This window comes from Rousettus aegyptiacus, unplaced genomic scaffold (genome assembly GCF_014176215.1).
Source record: "Rousettus aegyptiacus isolate mRouAeg1 unplaced genomic scaffold, mRouAeg1.p scaffold_m13_p_3, whole genome shotgun sequence".
NCBI classification, from domain to species: domain Eukaryota; kingdom Metazoa; phylum Chordata; class Mammalia; order Chiroptera; family Pteropodidae; genus Rousettus; species Rousettus aegyptiacus.
The window spans coordinates 112,096,311-112,114,105 of record NW_023416306.1 but is presented as its reverse complement, the minus strand read 5'-3'; the positions used below and the strand labels follow the sequence as shown (position 1 = coordinate 112,114,105).

At 36.7% G+C, this 17,795-nt stretch overlaps 1 protein-coding gene across 10 annotated transcripts in view; it reads left to right on the top strand.

The window, feature by feature from the left end:
* The window catches only part of MEIS2 (Meis homeobox 2), a 193,237-nt gene that overhangs the window by 13,317 nt on the left and 162,125 nt on the right, over window positions 1-17,795 (top strand). For all 10 annotated transcript variants that reach the window (XM_016139592.2, XM_016139593.2, XM_016139589.2 and 7 more), the window contains one exon: window positions 3,250-3,364. In XM_016139592.2, the coding sequence (XP_015995078.1) occupies window positions 3,250-3,364 (115 nt within the window). The remainder of the gene's footprint in view (window positions 1-3,249; window positions 3,365-17,795) is intronic.

Below are 17,795 nucleotides of genomic sequence, written 5' to 3'. Positions count from 1 at the left end.
CTCCTGCTAACACCGCTCTTTAACGCAATTACATAAGAGCAAGAAGAGTACCACATTTGACTCCCAATTATTAAAGCCACTGAGAATAGAATCATGTTCACTCCTTGCCCTCGGGTGTCTTCACAATACTTTTGGCTGAAGAACAGGACATGTATTGTGGAATGCATATACCTGAATACTCACCCGCAGAGCATTTCTCTTTATTTTGCTACATACGTCATGTGTTTTACATGCTTTCATTTGCCACTTCGGTTTCAAGATTCACTAAACTTCTGCATATAATTTGGCAGAAAGCCAGGCCGTTATTCTTGTAGGATGTAAACTTGGAAACTGTCTAGGGAGGGAAAAGAAGAAGAAAAGAGTTGTGATATAAACAAATATTTCAATTTAAGGAAAAAAAAACGGTATTATGGGTAATGGATTATGTTTTATCTGTCCATGTAGGTTATAATTTTTTATGACAAAGACAGTAGCAATTTTTTATTGACCAGATTATTAATACTTGTCTTTGTACATGATCACATCACCATGGCATAGCCGAATATGGACAACTTTGGGGTAACTACTCAGCTTTGAAACCCCGGAGAGATTTATCTGTTTTTCCTACTTTCAAGTTAGATGAATATTCTGGTACTCCTTAGTTTGTGTCAGTCTTTCAAACTAGATCAGAATACTTGAGACACTCTATGGAAATAAACATCTTACAGACACCTTTTTAGGAGAGCGTTTTTGAGGATGGAAGGGGGAAAAGAGGAAAGAGATAGGGGCGTGGTGGATTAGATAGTGAACTTTAGCCAATTTCAGGTCTGGGCTGAAAACCAAAGACCCAGCTTGTTTGGAGGAACTAACTGGCTGCTCTTAAAGCAATATTTGCTTATGTGGCTTATTTTTTACCCCTTTACTTTAGAAAACACCTCCGTTAGAAAACCATAGAAAGAAACAAACTGAATTATAAATTAATGAGCCCTGACTTTAAAACTCGGCACAGGTGTGAATGATAGAGACAAACTAGTATTTTCAGTTGCTGGAAGTTCTTCTGAGCGATCCCTTCAAGTCACTGTAGTGCTCAAACGGAAAGCCTCCCTCCAGTTTCGTTTGAACGATTATATAATAGCTATTGGATGACATTTGCCTTAAAACATAGTTGAGGTGTTAGTGGTTAATTATTGTAATTTTCATGAGGGGTAAGGAGCTTTTATAGCAGCCGGCTTAATAAAAAGCCTGCAGTGCATAAAATTAACATCACTTGCTGTGTACACTGAAAAGTTTAGCCTAGGTGAATGTGTTGCAGCTATTGAATTTTCTAAAAGAAGCCTCTAGCCAGTGTTGTTGCAGGACTAACTCACGCCATACTCTTGTTTCTCTGTCTCTGTCTCTCTGTCTCTGTCTCTCTCTCTTTCTTTTTTCATGTAATTCTTTATCTGAGTACCATCCGGCAAATAGCTGACACAAAGAGGTTGCAAAATTTGAAGAGCCCCTGTATGCTGTTTGCTTTTAGATTAAAACTATTGGAGCGGTTTCTAACTTAGATAAAAAAAGAGATGGCAGGCACAACTTTGTCTTAATACAGGCAGCAGAGATCCTTCGTTTTCATTTTATTCTGCTCAACTTCATTCCCTAATCTACTTTCTAAAACATATTTTTATTTTAGAGATCTATACCTTGGCCGTGTTTATCGTCACAAAATTTCTGCTTAGGGTTTTCACTTTGAATCAATTGCATGCCCGATGGTAGTGCTAGTAGCATTATTTGATGTAGATGTTATTAGTTTATACAGCTTTGGATAATGTCATCATCTATCAAAAATGCTAAGTATTAATTTACAGCAGATCTGTAGAGGGAAAAAATTAGGTTTTTTTTTTTTTTTTTCAGTGTCGTTCTAAATAAAAATAGTCCCCTATTTTGTCTCACTTTGGTTTATTGATGTTCTATGTATACATTATAGAATTAAGGAGAGTGGTAGACTGACTTCTTTTTTTCCTCTGGTGAACTAGATACAATGACAACACAGCAAGATTGCTTTCAGATGGTCAAGATGTTTGCATGTTGCCTATAGGCATGTTGGTTTGTCTGAATCCTTAGTTACCAGTTCTCATAAGAAGAAATATAGTGTACTTTGAGAGACTTATGTTCTAAAAAAAATTTTCCCTCAAAGAATTTCTCCTCTAAAGAATTTGCTTGCAGTAGCTCTGTGGACTTAGTCAAAATCATCTCATACAGGTGACAAGTGTACAGCTCTGGCCTTAAGGCTGGTCTATTTCATGTGCTGTCCCTACCCTCCGTTTCTGCCAGAGGAAATTCCATCTCTTGCCTGCCTTCATGTGGTGCTGATAAAGTCTTTCCTGTACATTAGAATTCCTGTTTTCCTTTAAGCAGCAGCAGGGTATTGGGAATGATCAGGAAAGGGGAGGAGGAACAGGAGAAGAATACACTCAGCAAAGTAGCATGAGCTGTAACTCTCGGTTTGCCTCACATGTCCTGTGAAACAAATAGTTCTTTCAGGAAAAACCACTGCTTTAAAGCTTCCATGGAGTTCATATGAAAGTCCTATCTGGTTTATTAGATGGCTAACAGTTCATTGTTTCATTTTGTTGTTGTTTGTGCAACTTAAAGCAAAATTGATCATTTATTAGGTATTAATGCAGTAATTAATATTATTGTGTCTGTTGGTTGTATAATCAGTCGATGACAATTTTGAGAATTCATTTAGGCCATTTCAGGGCAATGCACTTGAAAGGTGCAAAAAGCAGTCTCATACATTCTTGACTCTGTGGGTTTTTTTAAAAAAAGAGTCACTGAGTTTTGCAGATATTAATGTTCTGAAGTATTTAGTAACCAACAGCAATGGGACCTACTTCATAGAAGAGTGTGCCCCAATTAAGATGGCAAAAGGAAAAATGACTTAGATTTTTAAGCTAGCTTTTCCCACTATCTTTAAAAATAAACTTTATTGAGGCATAATTTGTATATAATAAAAATGCCCTCATTTTAAGTATCTATTTCAATTAGTTTTAACAAATGTATACACTCATATAACCATCACCTCATCAAGATTCTATAGCATCTTTTCTTTATTTTGGTACCTATTGCTGAAAAGACAACATACAATAGCATGGCATCTATATATGCCTAGTTCCACAAATACTAATATGTACACATTTTTTGTCTCTCTCTGCACCTTTCCTCTTGGTTCCTCATTTATGGTCGAAATGGTACTTGTGGAAAAATCCCTTGGAATCCTGACATCAGAATCCTGCATCTTGGCGAGATCACGATGATGCAACCTCTACCCACTCAGCAGGCACCCCGGGGCCCTCCAGTGGGGGTCACGCTTCCCAGAGTGGAGACAACAGCAGTGAGCAAGGTAAAAGGTCAAGCATTTTCCTTGTGCAAAGTAGGCATGACTAAAATAGCTTCAATATTTTATATCATCAGTACTTCTGCCTCCCTATAAAGAGGAGAGTGGTAGGTTAGGAAACATAATCAGCTGCTATTTAGAGAGATACTATTCCTTCTCCTTAACTTACATTACTTAAAAAAATCAGAGCGAGATGTCTAGTCTTTAAGTAGGCATCACACTAACAATTGATTAGTTCTGCCAGTTCTTTTACAAATTTGGTCATCTACACTTCTGTGTATGTGTGAGTAAAGAGAATGAGGGACCTCCTTTGCAGCTATGACACTGAAGTGTGAATTATACTATAAAACAGAATATTTTGTTTGTAGTACCCATTGTAAGAGTTCTCTGTAATCAAGCAATGATGCCTCTAAAGCACATAAGATGCAAAAATCTGTTCTTTTTATCTCTGGTAGTACCGCACGAATTTGATATGAAATCTTATCTTGGGAAGGTGAATTTTGAAATTTTTAGAAGATTATTTGTTTCCATTCAGCAGACATGGTGACTTTTGTCACAACTCCTAAAAACTGGAATCGTCGGAGGTTAAGGGGGATGTCAACTGCAGATGATAAGGAAGTCTAGTGTAATTTAGAATAAATTTTATCATTTAAAACTCACCTATTGCACTAGAGCAATTAAATATCGGTAGGGATGACTCATATTGCTAAAATGATAATTTAAAAGAAGATGCATTATTGAATGTGGGCCAGGAGAGTGTATAGATTTTACTTTTTAATATTTTACATTAGATGGTGTCTAATCTCCTAGGTCTATTTCATCTCTATTATGACTGTGTTTATGGCCACAATATTTAAGTATTAGACAGTCTTCCAAGTAGAGGACAGTTTAACAGCTTGAGCTGTAGTCATATATGCCATTTAAAAGAAGGTGGTTGATGTAGAGTGAATGTCTTTGCTCCTCCAAGTTTCCGGCCATGGATTTTGGATTCCTGGTATTCTAGTAGAGTCTGGGAAAATGTCCCTTCTGGGATACCATTGACTTGTGAATGGGTCTAGATTAGAATCTAGGTTTAAGCAAGTTGCAGCTGAATACTATCAGATGGTAAATTGTAAAAGAGCTTGTGAATCATATCTTTTGAGGCTCTATATACTGTTTTTATTAGACCAGTTAGATTGTATATAAGACAACTAAACTATACGGTATTTCAAAGATAACGTGTACATAACTTCAATGAATCTGCAATGCAATGGCTTAATTGCAGTTCGATGTCATAGTGATGGACTGACTTCTCAGTGTGGTCGAATCTGGCAAGCTTTCTATGACACCATCCTCCCTACCACCCCAAATTGCTTAGACATAAAGAGTGGAATGTATCTATTAATAAAAATGAAACACCCTAAACACTGTAAAAAAAGAGGGGGAAAGGAGAAGCAGACTTAATAGTCTAATGAGGCTATCTTCCAAAGACTTGTTGTGTGTGAGGCTCGCTTTGACCTTTCACTTTGCTCAGGAGCCCAGCGCTTCATTTTTCACATTCTTGCAATTACGTTAACGCTTCAAGCATTTCTGACTCCAAGTCAGCTAGCAACACCAGGCATAACTCAACACTGTGAGTTTTTCTTCTCTCTGTAGATTCATTAACAGGTCACCAAGGTCCCAACTGAAATTTAAAACTGACTGGTTCTGTTGGGTTGGTTGAGTTATGGCAAAGGAGATAGCAGGAAAGGACCAGTGAGAAGGGGAGGGGGAGAGAGAAACCTTGGGATTTAGAGCACGGAATAGTTGCAGCAACGGGCAAGGCATGGAGTTTTATCATTTTGGTTAGTTTTGTTCTGTTGTTGTTGGCTTCTGCTGCTGCTGCTGCTGCTGCTGCTGCTTCTTCTTCTTCTTCTTCTTCTTCTTCTTCTTCTTCTTCTTCTTCTTCCTCTTCTTTGTTTTTGTTTATTTGTTTGTTTGTTTGTTTGTTTTTCGGTCAAGAAAGAAAAAACTTCAGACAGCTATATTGGGTAAAAACAATACGTACAAACTTCTATGTTGTGGGTAGCTGCACCCACTTATCTGATGTTGAGGATTTGATCCCTGTAGGATTTTGTTCCTTTAATCACACCTCAGTGGGATTAAAGAATGGACATGGTAGCTTCTGTGTATGAGTACTAGGAATTCAGTCATTTTACTGCATTAAAATGTGAGGGACAAAAAAAGTTGTGATTCCTATAAAATGGAAAATGTTTTGCCATGGACAATTTCTTACCTGGCTTCGCATATCAGTGGTTCCCAAAACACATGTTTAAGCGTATTTTGTTTTTTACAGCAGACTTGAAATTTTGAAGGCCAGACTTGAGTGTGTTTTGTCATACTTGTGCCCATATTAGTCTTTAAACATGTTTTCAAGATATTTTGATATTTTGTCCCACGGAATTGTCCAGAGTAGCTTTCTGTGGGAAAGATTAATTATCTGCTTCAGGGCAAAGTCAACAAAGATATTGACTGAAATCACATATGCTTATCCCAGGTTAACTCTGAGGGCTGATGTAAAATGAAAAACCTAAGAGGAAAATTTGTGTTCTTAGTATTAAACAAATTATAATGTTTGATTGGAAATCAAGTTTGTAGTTTAGAAAAGAGTTTTCTTGCTTATTCAGAATTTATTAGCATGAGAGGCATATGGAAAACTGTAAAATGATTCAGTTTCAAAACAAATTATGATAAACAGAAAAAAATAGGGATGAATTGTACTAAATACAGTGTTTTCATACACATTTTAAATTAAACTTTAATAGCCATATGCTATAAAACAATACATGCATTTACGTTGCTTTATAATTTTTTTTGAATATTTTTGTTAAAATTATTTATACAAATTTTTACTTTGGAACATAAAAATACCTCATTTTCTGACTTAATAGTGAAAGTGCTACAGTTACATAGGTGAAAGGTCATCTTTCCCTCATTAGTGTTTGTGCAACAAACGAAAAGGGGGTGAAAATCAAATTTTTTAAATTTCGTAAGAAACAAACTTGATAAAATGTAAAACCTGACTCTACTGTATCTTTCAAATAGCACGTGCCTAGCAGTAAACTATATAAATATGAACCAGACTTTCATTCACTCTGGTTTCTTTTGCTAAAAGCAGCCAAAGGAAGGGAGTTTATCTTGTTAGTCATATTAGAATGAAGAAAGAAATCTGGTTTTTCAGAGAAGAATTAGGGTGCAGACTAGGGACTCTAGGAAAGTAACTGGCCCTTTTTGTGTCTGGCTTCCCATCAGTAAAATGGGGCTTGATAATAAGGCTTGGGGTCCCTAATTCTGTACCTGCTGAGTCAAAAGCTGCTTTGTATTTCATTGTGTATTTTACCAGAGTAAAGACTAGGAAGCAGCCCCCTTGTTCACAGAGCACTTTGGGAGCCTTAGATGAAAGGCACAATATATGTACAAAGTATTATTATTATTGATGGGTTTGTGTAACTCCCATTAACGCTGATGGGAGTTACGCATGTGAATTGGCAAGAGAATAGACCCCTCAGTGTTTAGAGCACATGAAATTTACATTTTTTCCAGTGCTGTAATTGAGATGTTGACAAATTGGAGAATATTGATGAGCCTTTGTTTTAAGTATTTCGTGCCAAGTTTGTTTTATTTTTCCTGGTTTGAACAATGGTATGGGTTCAGCAGCAATGAATAAAGAGGGTAGAGTAAAGATAACTTTGTATTTCAATATTTTGATGTGCCAATATGAAATGAATTGTCTTAGGCAAATGGAATATGCTGTTTTAATCATTAGCTATGCATGAAAGAAAAATTGATGTTGACATCTTTGCTGTAAAATCGTTGTAATGGGGCCTTCCTTACAATTCATTTTTGTAAAATTCATTTTGTACATTTTGCAGCAATTGAACAATCCCTGCACTGTGAATAGGCAGGATTCCCAGAAATACCGAGACAGTTGGCCCAGTAACTGCTGAGCTCACACTGCACACCACACGCACGTTAACCATACTGTTGCCAGATCCAGTTTAACCTAGATACATTAGCCTTCCAGCATCTATATGTCTCTGATCTTTCAGGGCACAGGGCTGTGCAAGCCAGCTTAGTTCTTCCCAACTCTACCACCTACCAAACCCCTCTTATTGCCTCTCTATCTTTCTATCATCCAGCAAATAAGATTAGAACTCCATTGCTAGATATTTATTTTTCATACAATCTTTAACAATCATGGTATTGAAACCTAAAAATACCCCCCTTTATATTTAAGTATATATATAGGTAAGTAAGCATCTAAAATAGTCTTATGCTTTTGAGTTTATATTGCATGCTATAGTTATGAAATAGTGTTCTTCCCCACCAGAACATTCCAGTTACATATTTAAAGGATGGGGGGAATCTCAAACTCACTTACAGTGGGTCCTGAATATGTTCTACTGGGATTTCTTATTCAGTCTAGGAAAACTCTGTCAATGGAATGTTTTCATAGTGGCGGCAATCTCTTTAAAATAACCCTAAATACAATATGACAGATGCCATCTGGCATAATCTTTTGCTAGTTGCTTTTAACTTTTATTTTTCCTAGAGCTAAGTTCACCCAAAACTGGTCACTTACTATTACGATAAATACAATGACATTTCTTTTCCTTCCTGTCCTTTTAATTGTATCAAAAATTCTCTGAGAATGCAATTGATAATTGAACATTATCACAGAAGAGCTATTGCATATAGAATATTTATGTTACATTTTCATTCTTTCTACCCACCCCCAAAGTCAAAAAGTATATCGTTCTTTAACCATGGGCAAATATCCAAATAATTTCTGTTGATTTCCTCAGGACTTTTTAGAACAGTAACCATTAGAAATAAAATGATAAAATGAAACTTTTCTAATAAATAAATGTTCTAGGAGCATGTAATGGTGCTCATAAATGCTTAAAAGCTTTCTATAATTGCTGTTAATTTTGAGTAATTTCTTCCTATATGTATCAACTTACTTGAAAAACCCAGAGTTGGGAATTCTAGATTTTTTTTTAACTTAGTCATGTAAAGGGATGTCTCCTGATGCCAGTTAGAGTTTAATTTAGAGTAGTAATTAAACTTGAATACTGCCTCATAAACAAAAGATAAACAATAAACCAGCCACGTTCCCTGCTGTTTCATAGCTTTCTTTCCCAGATGTTTTAGCCTGATAATTTTTACACAGTGAACTACCTAACATGGAGTTTTGTGGACAGAGGTCGAGAATGAGCTTTTTTCTTTCTTTCTTTTCTTTTTGGTAATCCTTTTTTTCCCCCTCCAAAAGGCAAAATGCAGGATTTTCCACTATTTAGATTTTTTAAAATTCTGATAAAATAAATACTTAATGCAGATGTGCTTTGAAGACAACTCTAGTTTTTTTTCTTACTGTTTATTTTTTTCGTCTTCGGAACTAATCTTGTCATGAATGTCTTTTACACTTAGTAAAGAGGAGTATGCTTTTATATAAGTAAAATCTTGATCATAAGTCAGAGAAAGAAAAGCTTGACAATGGATAATTTTTCTTCTCAGCCCTTTCCCCTGCTTTCCACCCCCATGCATTCTCCCCCATGAAGACTGTTAACTTTATGTCTGAACTCTTTTCTTGAGCCGTAAGGGTTTCTCTGCCCAGTTCTGGACCCTTCCAGTATCAACCATGATCTTTCTAATTGTCAGGTACTAGTGGGCTGTTCAATGCAGAAGCCATGTTATTTTCACTGGGTGGGGTAATTACTGAAAGCTGAGAATAGCTGCACTAAAGACAGAGGGATACTTTCATGATCCCATTAGCATAAGAGTGGGTAAATTATTCATGCCAAGTGAGGATTCTATGGGGAAAAGTATAGTTAATGCACATAGTTTTTAAATGTATCCCTTTCTGCTCTGAGACTAAATTCTTGTTGGAATCAGTTCTCAGACATTTACGGGAAAGCTCTGGTGGCGTGTTAGATGCAGTTCATCTCTCTCTGTTTGCAGCGCTCTCAATAGAGACCATCTGGCAAAGATCCAAAAGGTGATTAAACAAAATGATCAGCTCTTGTTGCTGTGTTACATGTCCAATACTCTGGATTAAAAAACATGACCCACGACAGTCAAGCTAACGTCATGCCGCTCCCCCTTCCCCCTCCCTTTTCCGTGTAAGAATTCAGATGGTCCACAAATGTGTGTGCCATCTTTGTGTCCTTATGGCCCATAATCATGAACAGGTTGTGCAAATGGCTCTTTCTGTAGCACTGTCTGTTCCAGCAGCATAGAAGCATTTCGTATTAATTGGGTCAGTCTAATATTCATATTGACATGGGGAAAAATTACTAAAATTTATTCTTATAGCAGACAATGAATATGTGTGCTTTTCTGCCATGAGGGAAGTGAAATCTGACAACTGGCTTGTGCGACTGATTAATTTTTCTTGAAACCTAGAGAAAATCAAAGCATGAAAAACTGTCATTTTTCTGAAAACAGTGCACACCCTGTGTAACTAAACAAAATGGATTGGGTGGGGGACGTTGGGGGAGCTTGTGGAAATGAGCTCTGGTTTTAACGCCATAATCAGGGATGAATTTACAGTGCCATTCAGAGGTATCCTCCCTCCCCATAAACAAGCTGATAATCACAGGGAAGCTGACTTCCAATTAGCTCTTCCTTCCCTCACATGGATCAGGGTGTTTATATGTCTTCCTTAAGCTTTGATATGTCACTACTGAGTTGATACATCTCATGTCACAATCAAAAGTTTGGAAATAAAATGTTTTATTATGAGGAAATCCTGCTAATAAGCAAGGTAATTTTCAACCAATCATTTCACAATCGAGTTAAGGTAAAAATGCCAAGATTTGTGACTGAGGGACAGATGTATCTTATCTTTGGGGGTTTGCACCAAATGCCAAGTAGAAATATAAATTGAACAAACCAGACAATGTGAGGAAGTGATTGAAGAAATATTGAGACGAAATCTTGGAATGAATTATATATGTATATTTATAACAATGCCGTGCATTACTTACATGTCACATTTGCATAAGCCTGAACTTTGATTTTATTAAGGGGCAGTTTAATGGATGTTAGTTAAGGCATTCAAAATATAAGACTTAGGTTTTTCAGAGATTATACCTGACCACTTAATATTGTAGAAACAGACTATGATATTATAGGCCGAATTCGAGTGCAAATGTCAAGAAAAGATAAAGAGTAAAGCAAAAGGAAAAAAATCCTTAAAAACCACTTTAGAACATCATTAGTCTTTGTCAGCATCCCTTTCTAAGGGAGGTGAAAGCAGTAGGTTAGACATACAGCTGGGCATAGTACTCGAGGAGGGGAAGTGAAATTCCCCTTGAGTCAGTGCAGTGTGGCAGATGAAAGGGACTTACATAGCCTTGGGGGTCTTAAGGCTATTATAGGGCAACTCATGCTCTGTTATCATGCTGATTTTTCAATTGATTTTTGGCTGAACAGTACTTGTTGAAGCCCTCCAGAGCATCAAACACAGCCTTTTGGTGCTATACATTGTAATACACGTGTTCTTTTTTCCCTTCATTATCTTTACTTTGGAAGAATAGTCTTTAATGACACCGTGTTATTTTTTTCCCCTTTCCTCTTTCTTTCTATTTCTACCCTCAAAGAGTGTCTTGAAATTCATATTGGTTTTTCTTTTTGGGGGGGGAGGGGGTGCGGATATGTAGTGGGAGAATAACTTTTTATTCATCTTCCTATGTTGACATTTGTTTTTAATTTGGCCTCTAAAAATATTTTGATGTCACAGCAGATAATAATATGAACTATTTTTATCTACCAATTTTCTCTCTTGATAGTCCTGAATTACTCACTCATTTCCTAATGACCAGCAAGAAAACAACTATGGGATTTCACTTAAATCTAGTTCCTCATTAAAATGGAAGTGAACCTTTTTAGTATCCTTTCTATATACAGTGATAAAGTCCCTCTATTTATTGGGAGGAAAAAGAAGGAAACAATGAATGGAGACCTAGAAGAAGCGCGTCCCTGCCTCTCTTCTGCCTAGGGAACCCTTTCGTCATCTCCTCCTTGAAGCCTTCCTGATTTGCCCAGATATAGGCCAGTGTTTCCTTCTCTGCACCCTGGTGGCATTTTCTACCTCTATAATAGCATCTGTCACATTTTGTGTTGTAATTATTTAGTTTCTTTTCTCTCTTCCTGTTTTTCCAAAGCAGGAGTATTCACTTATTCAACTATCTAGTAATAAGTCCACTTTTGAAACAGTAAACAAAATCCACAGATTTTATGTTTTTCTCTTTTTAAATCAAACAAATTGATCAAAACTTTGTGCTTATCAACTCTGTGATGTGCATCTGAACATAAATGAAGTATTTTGAGCGTATCAATACATTCAATCAAATCCCTTAAGTCTTTAATAAATAATAAAGATTAAACTCTTTTACTGAAATTTTGTTGTATATAACACTGCCTTAAATTTAAGTCAATGGACCATCAACTCAAACTTAGAATTCTTTTGGTTATAGGTAGATCCTTAAATTTTAGAGTCTTATTTTAAGTAGTATTTTAGGATACTACTTAAAATGGGATATCTTATTTGCCCTTCATGTGTCTTAAATTATGTACGTATGTTCAGAATTTGGAGATGGGTTTTTCCTTCATTATGTTACCTACAAAAAGTAAGTGTATAGATATATGTCTTTTAATGTAGTGGCAAAGCTCGTAAGGAAAATTGCTTGATGTAGCAAATAGTTTCCCATGATGAACTCGGGGTCCATTTTGCTTGTATTCCTTGTTTAGGATGAGATTGGCTTTGGGGGATGTCATTGGTCTTCATACACAGGTAAAGAGTCTGGAAGTAATTCTTGAATTTTTAGGCCCCACATGCTTTTGTTGATTTCCTACATATGTCCTCCAGTTTTTTTCATAGTTTGCTTTTGAGTAAGTTTAATTATTTCGAGTGATGCCAGCAAAACTTTGTAGTGAGCTCTTTTTCATCTGCTTGGGGTTCTGTCTAGAATCTTGGGCTGTAAGTCAAGAAGACTGTGTGCTCGGGTCGGGATTGCCCTAAAAAGGGCACAGACTTAGGAAGCAGAAAGACATGGATTCAAATTCCAGTTTGACTCAATATCTGCCAGATTCAGTTTCTCTACCTGCAATGTGTGATGTGTGTGTGTGTGTGTGGCGGGGGGCGGGGGGGGACCAGCATGTCTTCAAGGTTGTTCTGGAGAGCATATTAAGTGAGAGTCCATGTTTTAAGCACGTATGCCTGGAACCAGCCACTGTTAGATCCTTTATCTCTCTCTCACCATGCCATATGCTTACACGAACTCTATGGCCTTGAATGAGTCTCTTAATCTCTGGGCTTTTGCTTACCTGTAAAACAGGACTGAATTAAATGATCTCTTAAAGCTAAACTCCAGGAACCTAATGTTAGCATTCATGGGTCTTATTTTTTATTTGTGCTTTTAATTGTTTTAACATAGAAAGAAGCCGAAAGATTTTTTTTCTTATATCAGGGGTGTAACATGAACATTTTTATTTCCTTGATTTTACAGGCTAGTTATAATAGGTAGTGGAATAATATTTTTTTTTGTTTTATTGCTCTTGTTTACCAGGAGAGTTTTTTCTCTTCTTAGTTTGGCAAGAAAATAACTAGGCTTTAGTGTTCATTTTCTGAGGATCGTAGAATGTCACGATTCAGATGTAGGATACCTAAGGTGGTGTATTAATATCACATGACTGTTCAGTCAGATAAATATGAGGTGTATTTTGTAAACACAGAGCAAATTTTTCATTATCCATTATCTAACCAATTAGAACCTCTCTGAGTTGGAATTTCTATACTTTACAAGTAGAATGATATTCATTACAGAGGCTGAAACTGTATTCTCTCCTGAAATATATTCCAAATAACTCTAAAAAGTCTAAATAGTTTTCAGGAGAATTTTACAGTTAAATATATTTTACTGGGTTCTAATTATTTTTAAACTAATAAATCATACAAGATATAGCTGATTGCCCTTCAGTCAAAAGAGTATTTGCTTCTTTAAAACACTTATTTCTTAGCCTTTGCTACCAGTTAGAGGTGTTGCTGTTGCCTCAAAACCAAGCATTCATTTTTTTTTAAGTTCGAAGATTTACAAAAGTAGACCAAGAGTGTAAAATTTCATATTTCCTCTTCCAACTAACATTTGTAATAAATGCCATCCACTAAAATAAAACCTCCAAAATTTCTATGTACTAAATGTAGAGGATGAAGAAAAGTTGGTAAATCATGGATTATTGAAAACCTGTCAGATTTACCTCATGGGTGAAGTTGCGTATTGGAGCAGATATGTAGGCACACACAGTCTGTCTGGAGGCAGGAAGCTCCCAGCCTCTCAAGACCTCTTCTGAGTGAGTGCTGCTTAAATTCAATACGCAAAGATATTCATTGAGCAAGGTACTCTGGGAATAAAAATAAGGAAATTACAAGGGTCTCTGCCTTTTAATAATTTACCATCTCCTAGGAGGTAGGGTTGGGGGCACCATGGCAAATGTATCAATAACTTGTATGCAAAGCAGTTATTCATGTTGGAGAGCATGGTTCAAGGAAGGCTTGTTGATGTGGAGGCAGTGTAGTATAGAGAAAGTAGCAACTTTGGAAACCGGTAGCTCTGAACACTCATTTCAGCTTGACACTGCTAAGCAATATGTTTCCAAATGTTTGTTTCTTCACCTGTAAAATGGGAAGAGTAACTATCTCATAGGACAGTTGTTAGAATTAAATAAACATTGGGCTTTAAAAAGTCCAGGTTGGTGACTAATGATGGAATCTCAAAAAATATTTCCTTCCTTCAACATTTATTGACCACGTAATTGGTGCCAAGCACTGTCCTAGGTGCTAGGGATACAAAGTAAGTAAGGTGTGTTCTCTCTCTTCTTCATATGCTTTAATAACTCGGAAAGGTAAATCAATATACATGCTTCTAATACTTCATATAACATGTAAGTTATAAGGTATTTCAGAAGAGAAGGTGATTAATTCTGTTTAAAATATTTGTAGAAGCCTTCTCAGAATTGGGGAGGGTTCAGAGATTTTGGTAGCCTTCAGTGGCCGTTTCCAGGTGAACAAGGTAGGGAGGGTATGGGGAGCAGATGGAACAGCCAATGCAAAGACCCAGAAGTGTGAGGCTACATGGTAAGTTCAGAACGACGACCAGACTGATATTGCTGTTTGTATGAGAGAATACATGGCGAAAAGGGTGGCTGGAGAGGCAAGTAGGAGCTTGTATGTGAAGATCCCCATTTCCCATGGTAAGAAGCTTATACTTAATCCTCTAGAGCTCTGTTTACCAAACTTTACCAGGGATAAATAGATCCTAAGAGGCATGTAAATACAGATTCTCAGGCAGACCACAGACGTACAGAATTAGGATTTCCATGAATGATAATGGGAGTCTGAATTTTTAACCATGTCCCAGGAAAACCCTGCTCTGGGACATGGGGAACCCATTAAAGAAATTTAAGCAAACAGAGTTCATAATGAGATTTGCTTTTTTAAAAAAGCTCTTTTAGAATATGGAGAATACATTTGAGAGACAGAGGAGGACTGTTTTAAGGCAATAGAGATGGAGGGGAGAAGACAGATAGAGAGATGACATGTGGAAAGAAGGAAAGAGAACAGAGTCCAAAATAACATGCAGGCCTTTCCTGCATTGAGCAAGGTACTCTGGGAATAAAAATTAGGAAATTACAAATGGAGGTGCTATAATCTAGATAATTTTCTTTTTCTCTGCCGTGAGTTTTAAAACATGGACCATCGATTAACCAATGGAGGAGGAAGAATATTCTATTTGCACATACGAAGTTGTTGAAGTGGAAATTTTTGGTGCATGTTGGGTGAATAATAATTATTTTGGGGGCTGAAGGTACTTATGGCTATAACATAGTGGTTAAAGATGTGGTCTTTGGCATTGGCCTGCTTGCTTTTAAATCCTCAGATCTGTCACTTGTCATAGGCAAGTCTCTAATCTTCCACATTGTATCTGCGACATGAGAGTAATAAATCATATTTAATCTAACAGATTTGGGGGCATAGGGATTAAATGACATGATCTATATAAAATGACAATAACTTTATGCTTGGTTCATAGTAAATAAAACATTATATATATTTTTTATTTGATAGTTGCCTTTAAAATAGCTTTTTTTCCTTCCAGTTGAAAAAAATAGCTGAAAACTAGCCCCATGCAATTGACATCATGATGAAGAACCTAAAAATGAAATCCTGCATTCATACCTAGGAAAGGAAAGTTATTGCTTATAAAGCTACAAGAGCATCTACCTACCCTAAGCTCAGCCCTAAACCTTCCACCAGAACCAAGTTCATTTAGTTGGAAGTAATTCCTTTCTTTTGAAGTCCTATTGCACATTTCTCTGATTCTCTCTTCTGACAGTCAGGTTTTCTCTGTGCTGTCATAATTGGCCACATGTCTCACTTATTATCCTGTTTGACTGTAAGATTCTTGAGGACAATTTCTATGTCTTAGGCACCTACTTCTTCTTCATGCCCCTTCACATGGTGCTAACATAGGAGGCCTTTCGTAATAATTTTTTTTGTGTGAAAGGAAGATTGGGTCCATATTGTGAAGGACATTGAATAGCAGGCTGGGAAGTTTGTGCTTGATTTGGTAGGTAATAGGGACCTATTGAATATTTTTGAATGGGGGTAGTGACATAATTGCCTTCCTTTTGAATGCCAATGACAAATTCTTCACTAAATCTTCCACAGTCAAAACAGCAGACCCATATGCTTGCCTGACATACTGTTTATTTGAAAAGTAGATATTCTTTTGAATGAAGAAGTAGATTTCAAATAGCTTTAGGAAAAAAAGCTTCAAGATTCTCTCTAAAGTAATTTAAGCACTTAAATTATTGTGATTCACAAAGATCTCAGGTATGTAACGTTATTCTCAAAGCTTGTGTACAAGAACACAATTTAAAATTTTTTTATAGCATTGTTACAATTATTAACAAGTGGAATTGACTCAACAGGATTGAGTAAATATATCTTCTTCAATATATGGAAAACCATGGTTCTAAGGATATTTACATCGACGTTACTTTAAAAAAAGGATTTTGTGGTTAAATAGATTGAAGGTAGATTAGAGCAGAGTTTCCTTTAGTACAGGAATTTTCAGATCCTCTGACTTGCTAATGTGCATTTTAAGTCTGCAAGGGGTAGAAATCAGTTCTTCCCAGACTCACTTAACCATCAAAACCCTTTTGTGCATTATCTCTGGGGACCAATCTTCCTCGGAACACACTCTGGAAAACACTGTCCTCAACTGCTTCTTCCATTGAAGTACTTTCAGAGAGGGTTTAATATCCTAGGGAGTCTTCTTGCATCTTGTATTTAAGAGGTAGGTCAGCCTGGGCTCAAGATCAATTTTCAGTAGTGTAAAAAGCAATTTCCTCAATGGTCAGAAGCTTCGTGGACTTTAGCTATACTTGCAAGGAATGTTCTGTTAACCCAGCTATTCTTGTAGTTATATTTCATTGTATTAATCAAACAATGTTTCCTGAATATTCTTTGAGTGTTTGGCTCAATGCAAGCACATTTGATTACAACCTCAAAAATTTATAAATGAGGATCCCAGCAGAATCTCCTTATGAGTTGTATTAATAGTTTCATGTGTAATGCATGATGTACTTTCCTTCCTCAAAAGCAAACATTTTTTTCTTTTTGGAGTAGCCACTGAGTTGGAGGCTGAAGGGCAAATCTGTGGAGTGGGGAGGAGGCGAGGAGAGAAAACCATCTTTCCTCATTTAAGAGGATGGCTTGGGTCCTCCTCACTTCAGATGGTGAGCAATGGACCAGATATACTGTGCACCCATTGGGGAGTTTCTGGAAAACAGAGCTGCAAAACCCTGACCTGCCTGAATCTTGCTGTTCTGGGATTTCCAGTTTAGCAGAATGCTAGAATTGGTTGCCACTAGGTTGGTGTTACATCTACTTGCAATAAAATATTCACTAACTCTTCATTGTTTGAGCGTGCGGGAGGCATCAAGTTCAGGGAGATTCAGGAGGTCCAGAATTGTGATCCTTCTTAGTCATGGAGTGAGAGGAAAACCTTCTGCATTCATATATTCTACTCCTGAGTATTGTGGTGGGATTACCCATATCAGAATGTCACCACCTTTTTGGTTGTAGGAAGGAGAATTAGTCTGGGTACACCTTGTTTCTCTAGCTTTGAAATGAGCAAGAGGCTATTGATATAACTAAGACTATCTTTGCAGTGTGGTGAGAAAAATCCTGATTTTTGTCTTGTTTGTCAAGAAGTTTTTCTACTCAATTTTGAACTTGTTAGAGCAGTTAGCTCAGAAAATTGCAATACTTCCAAAGGATATTATTATTCGTCAAGAGGAACAAGGACCTATTTGGAGAGCCAATCATCTTTAATATTATAAGTCAACTTGC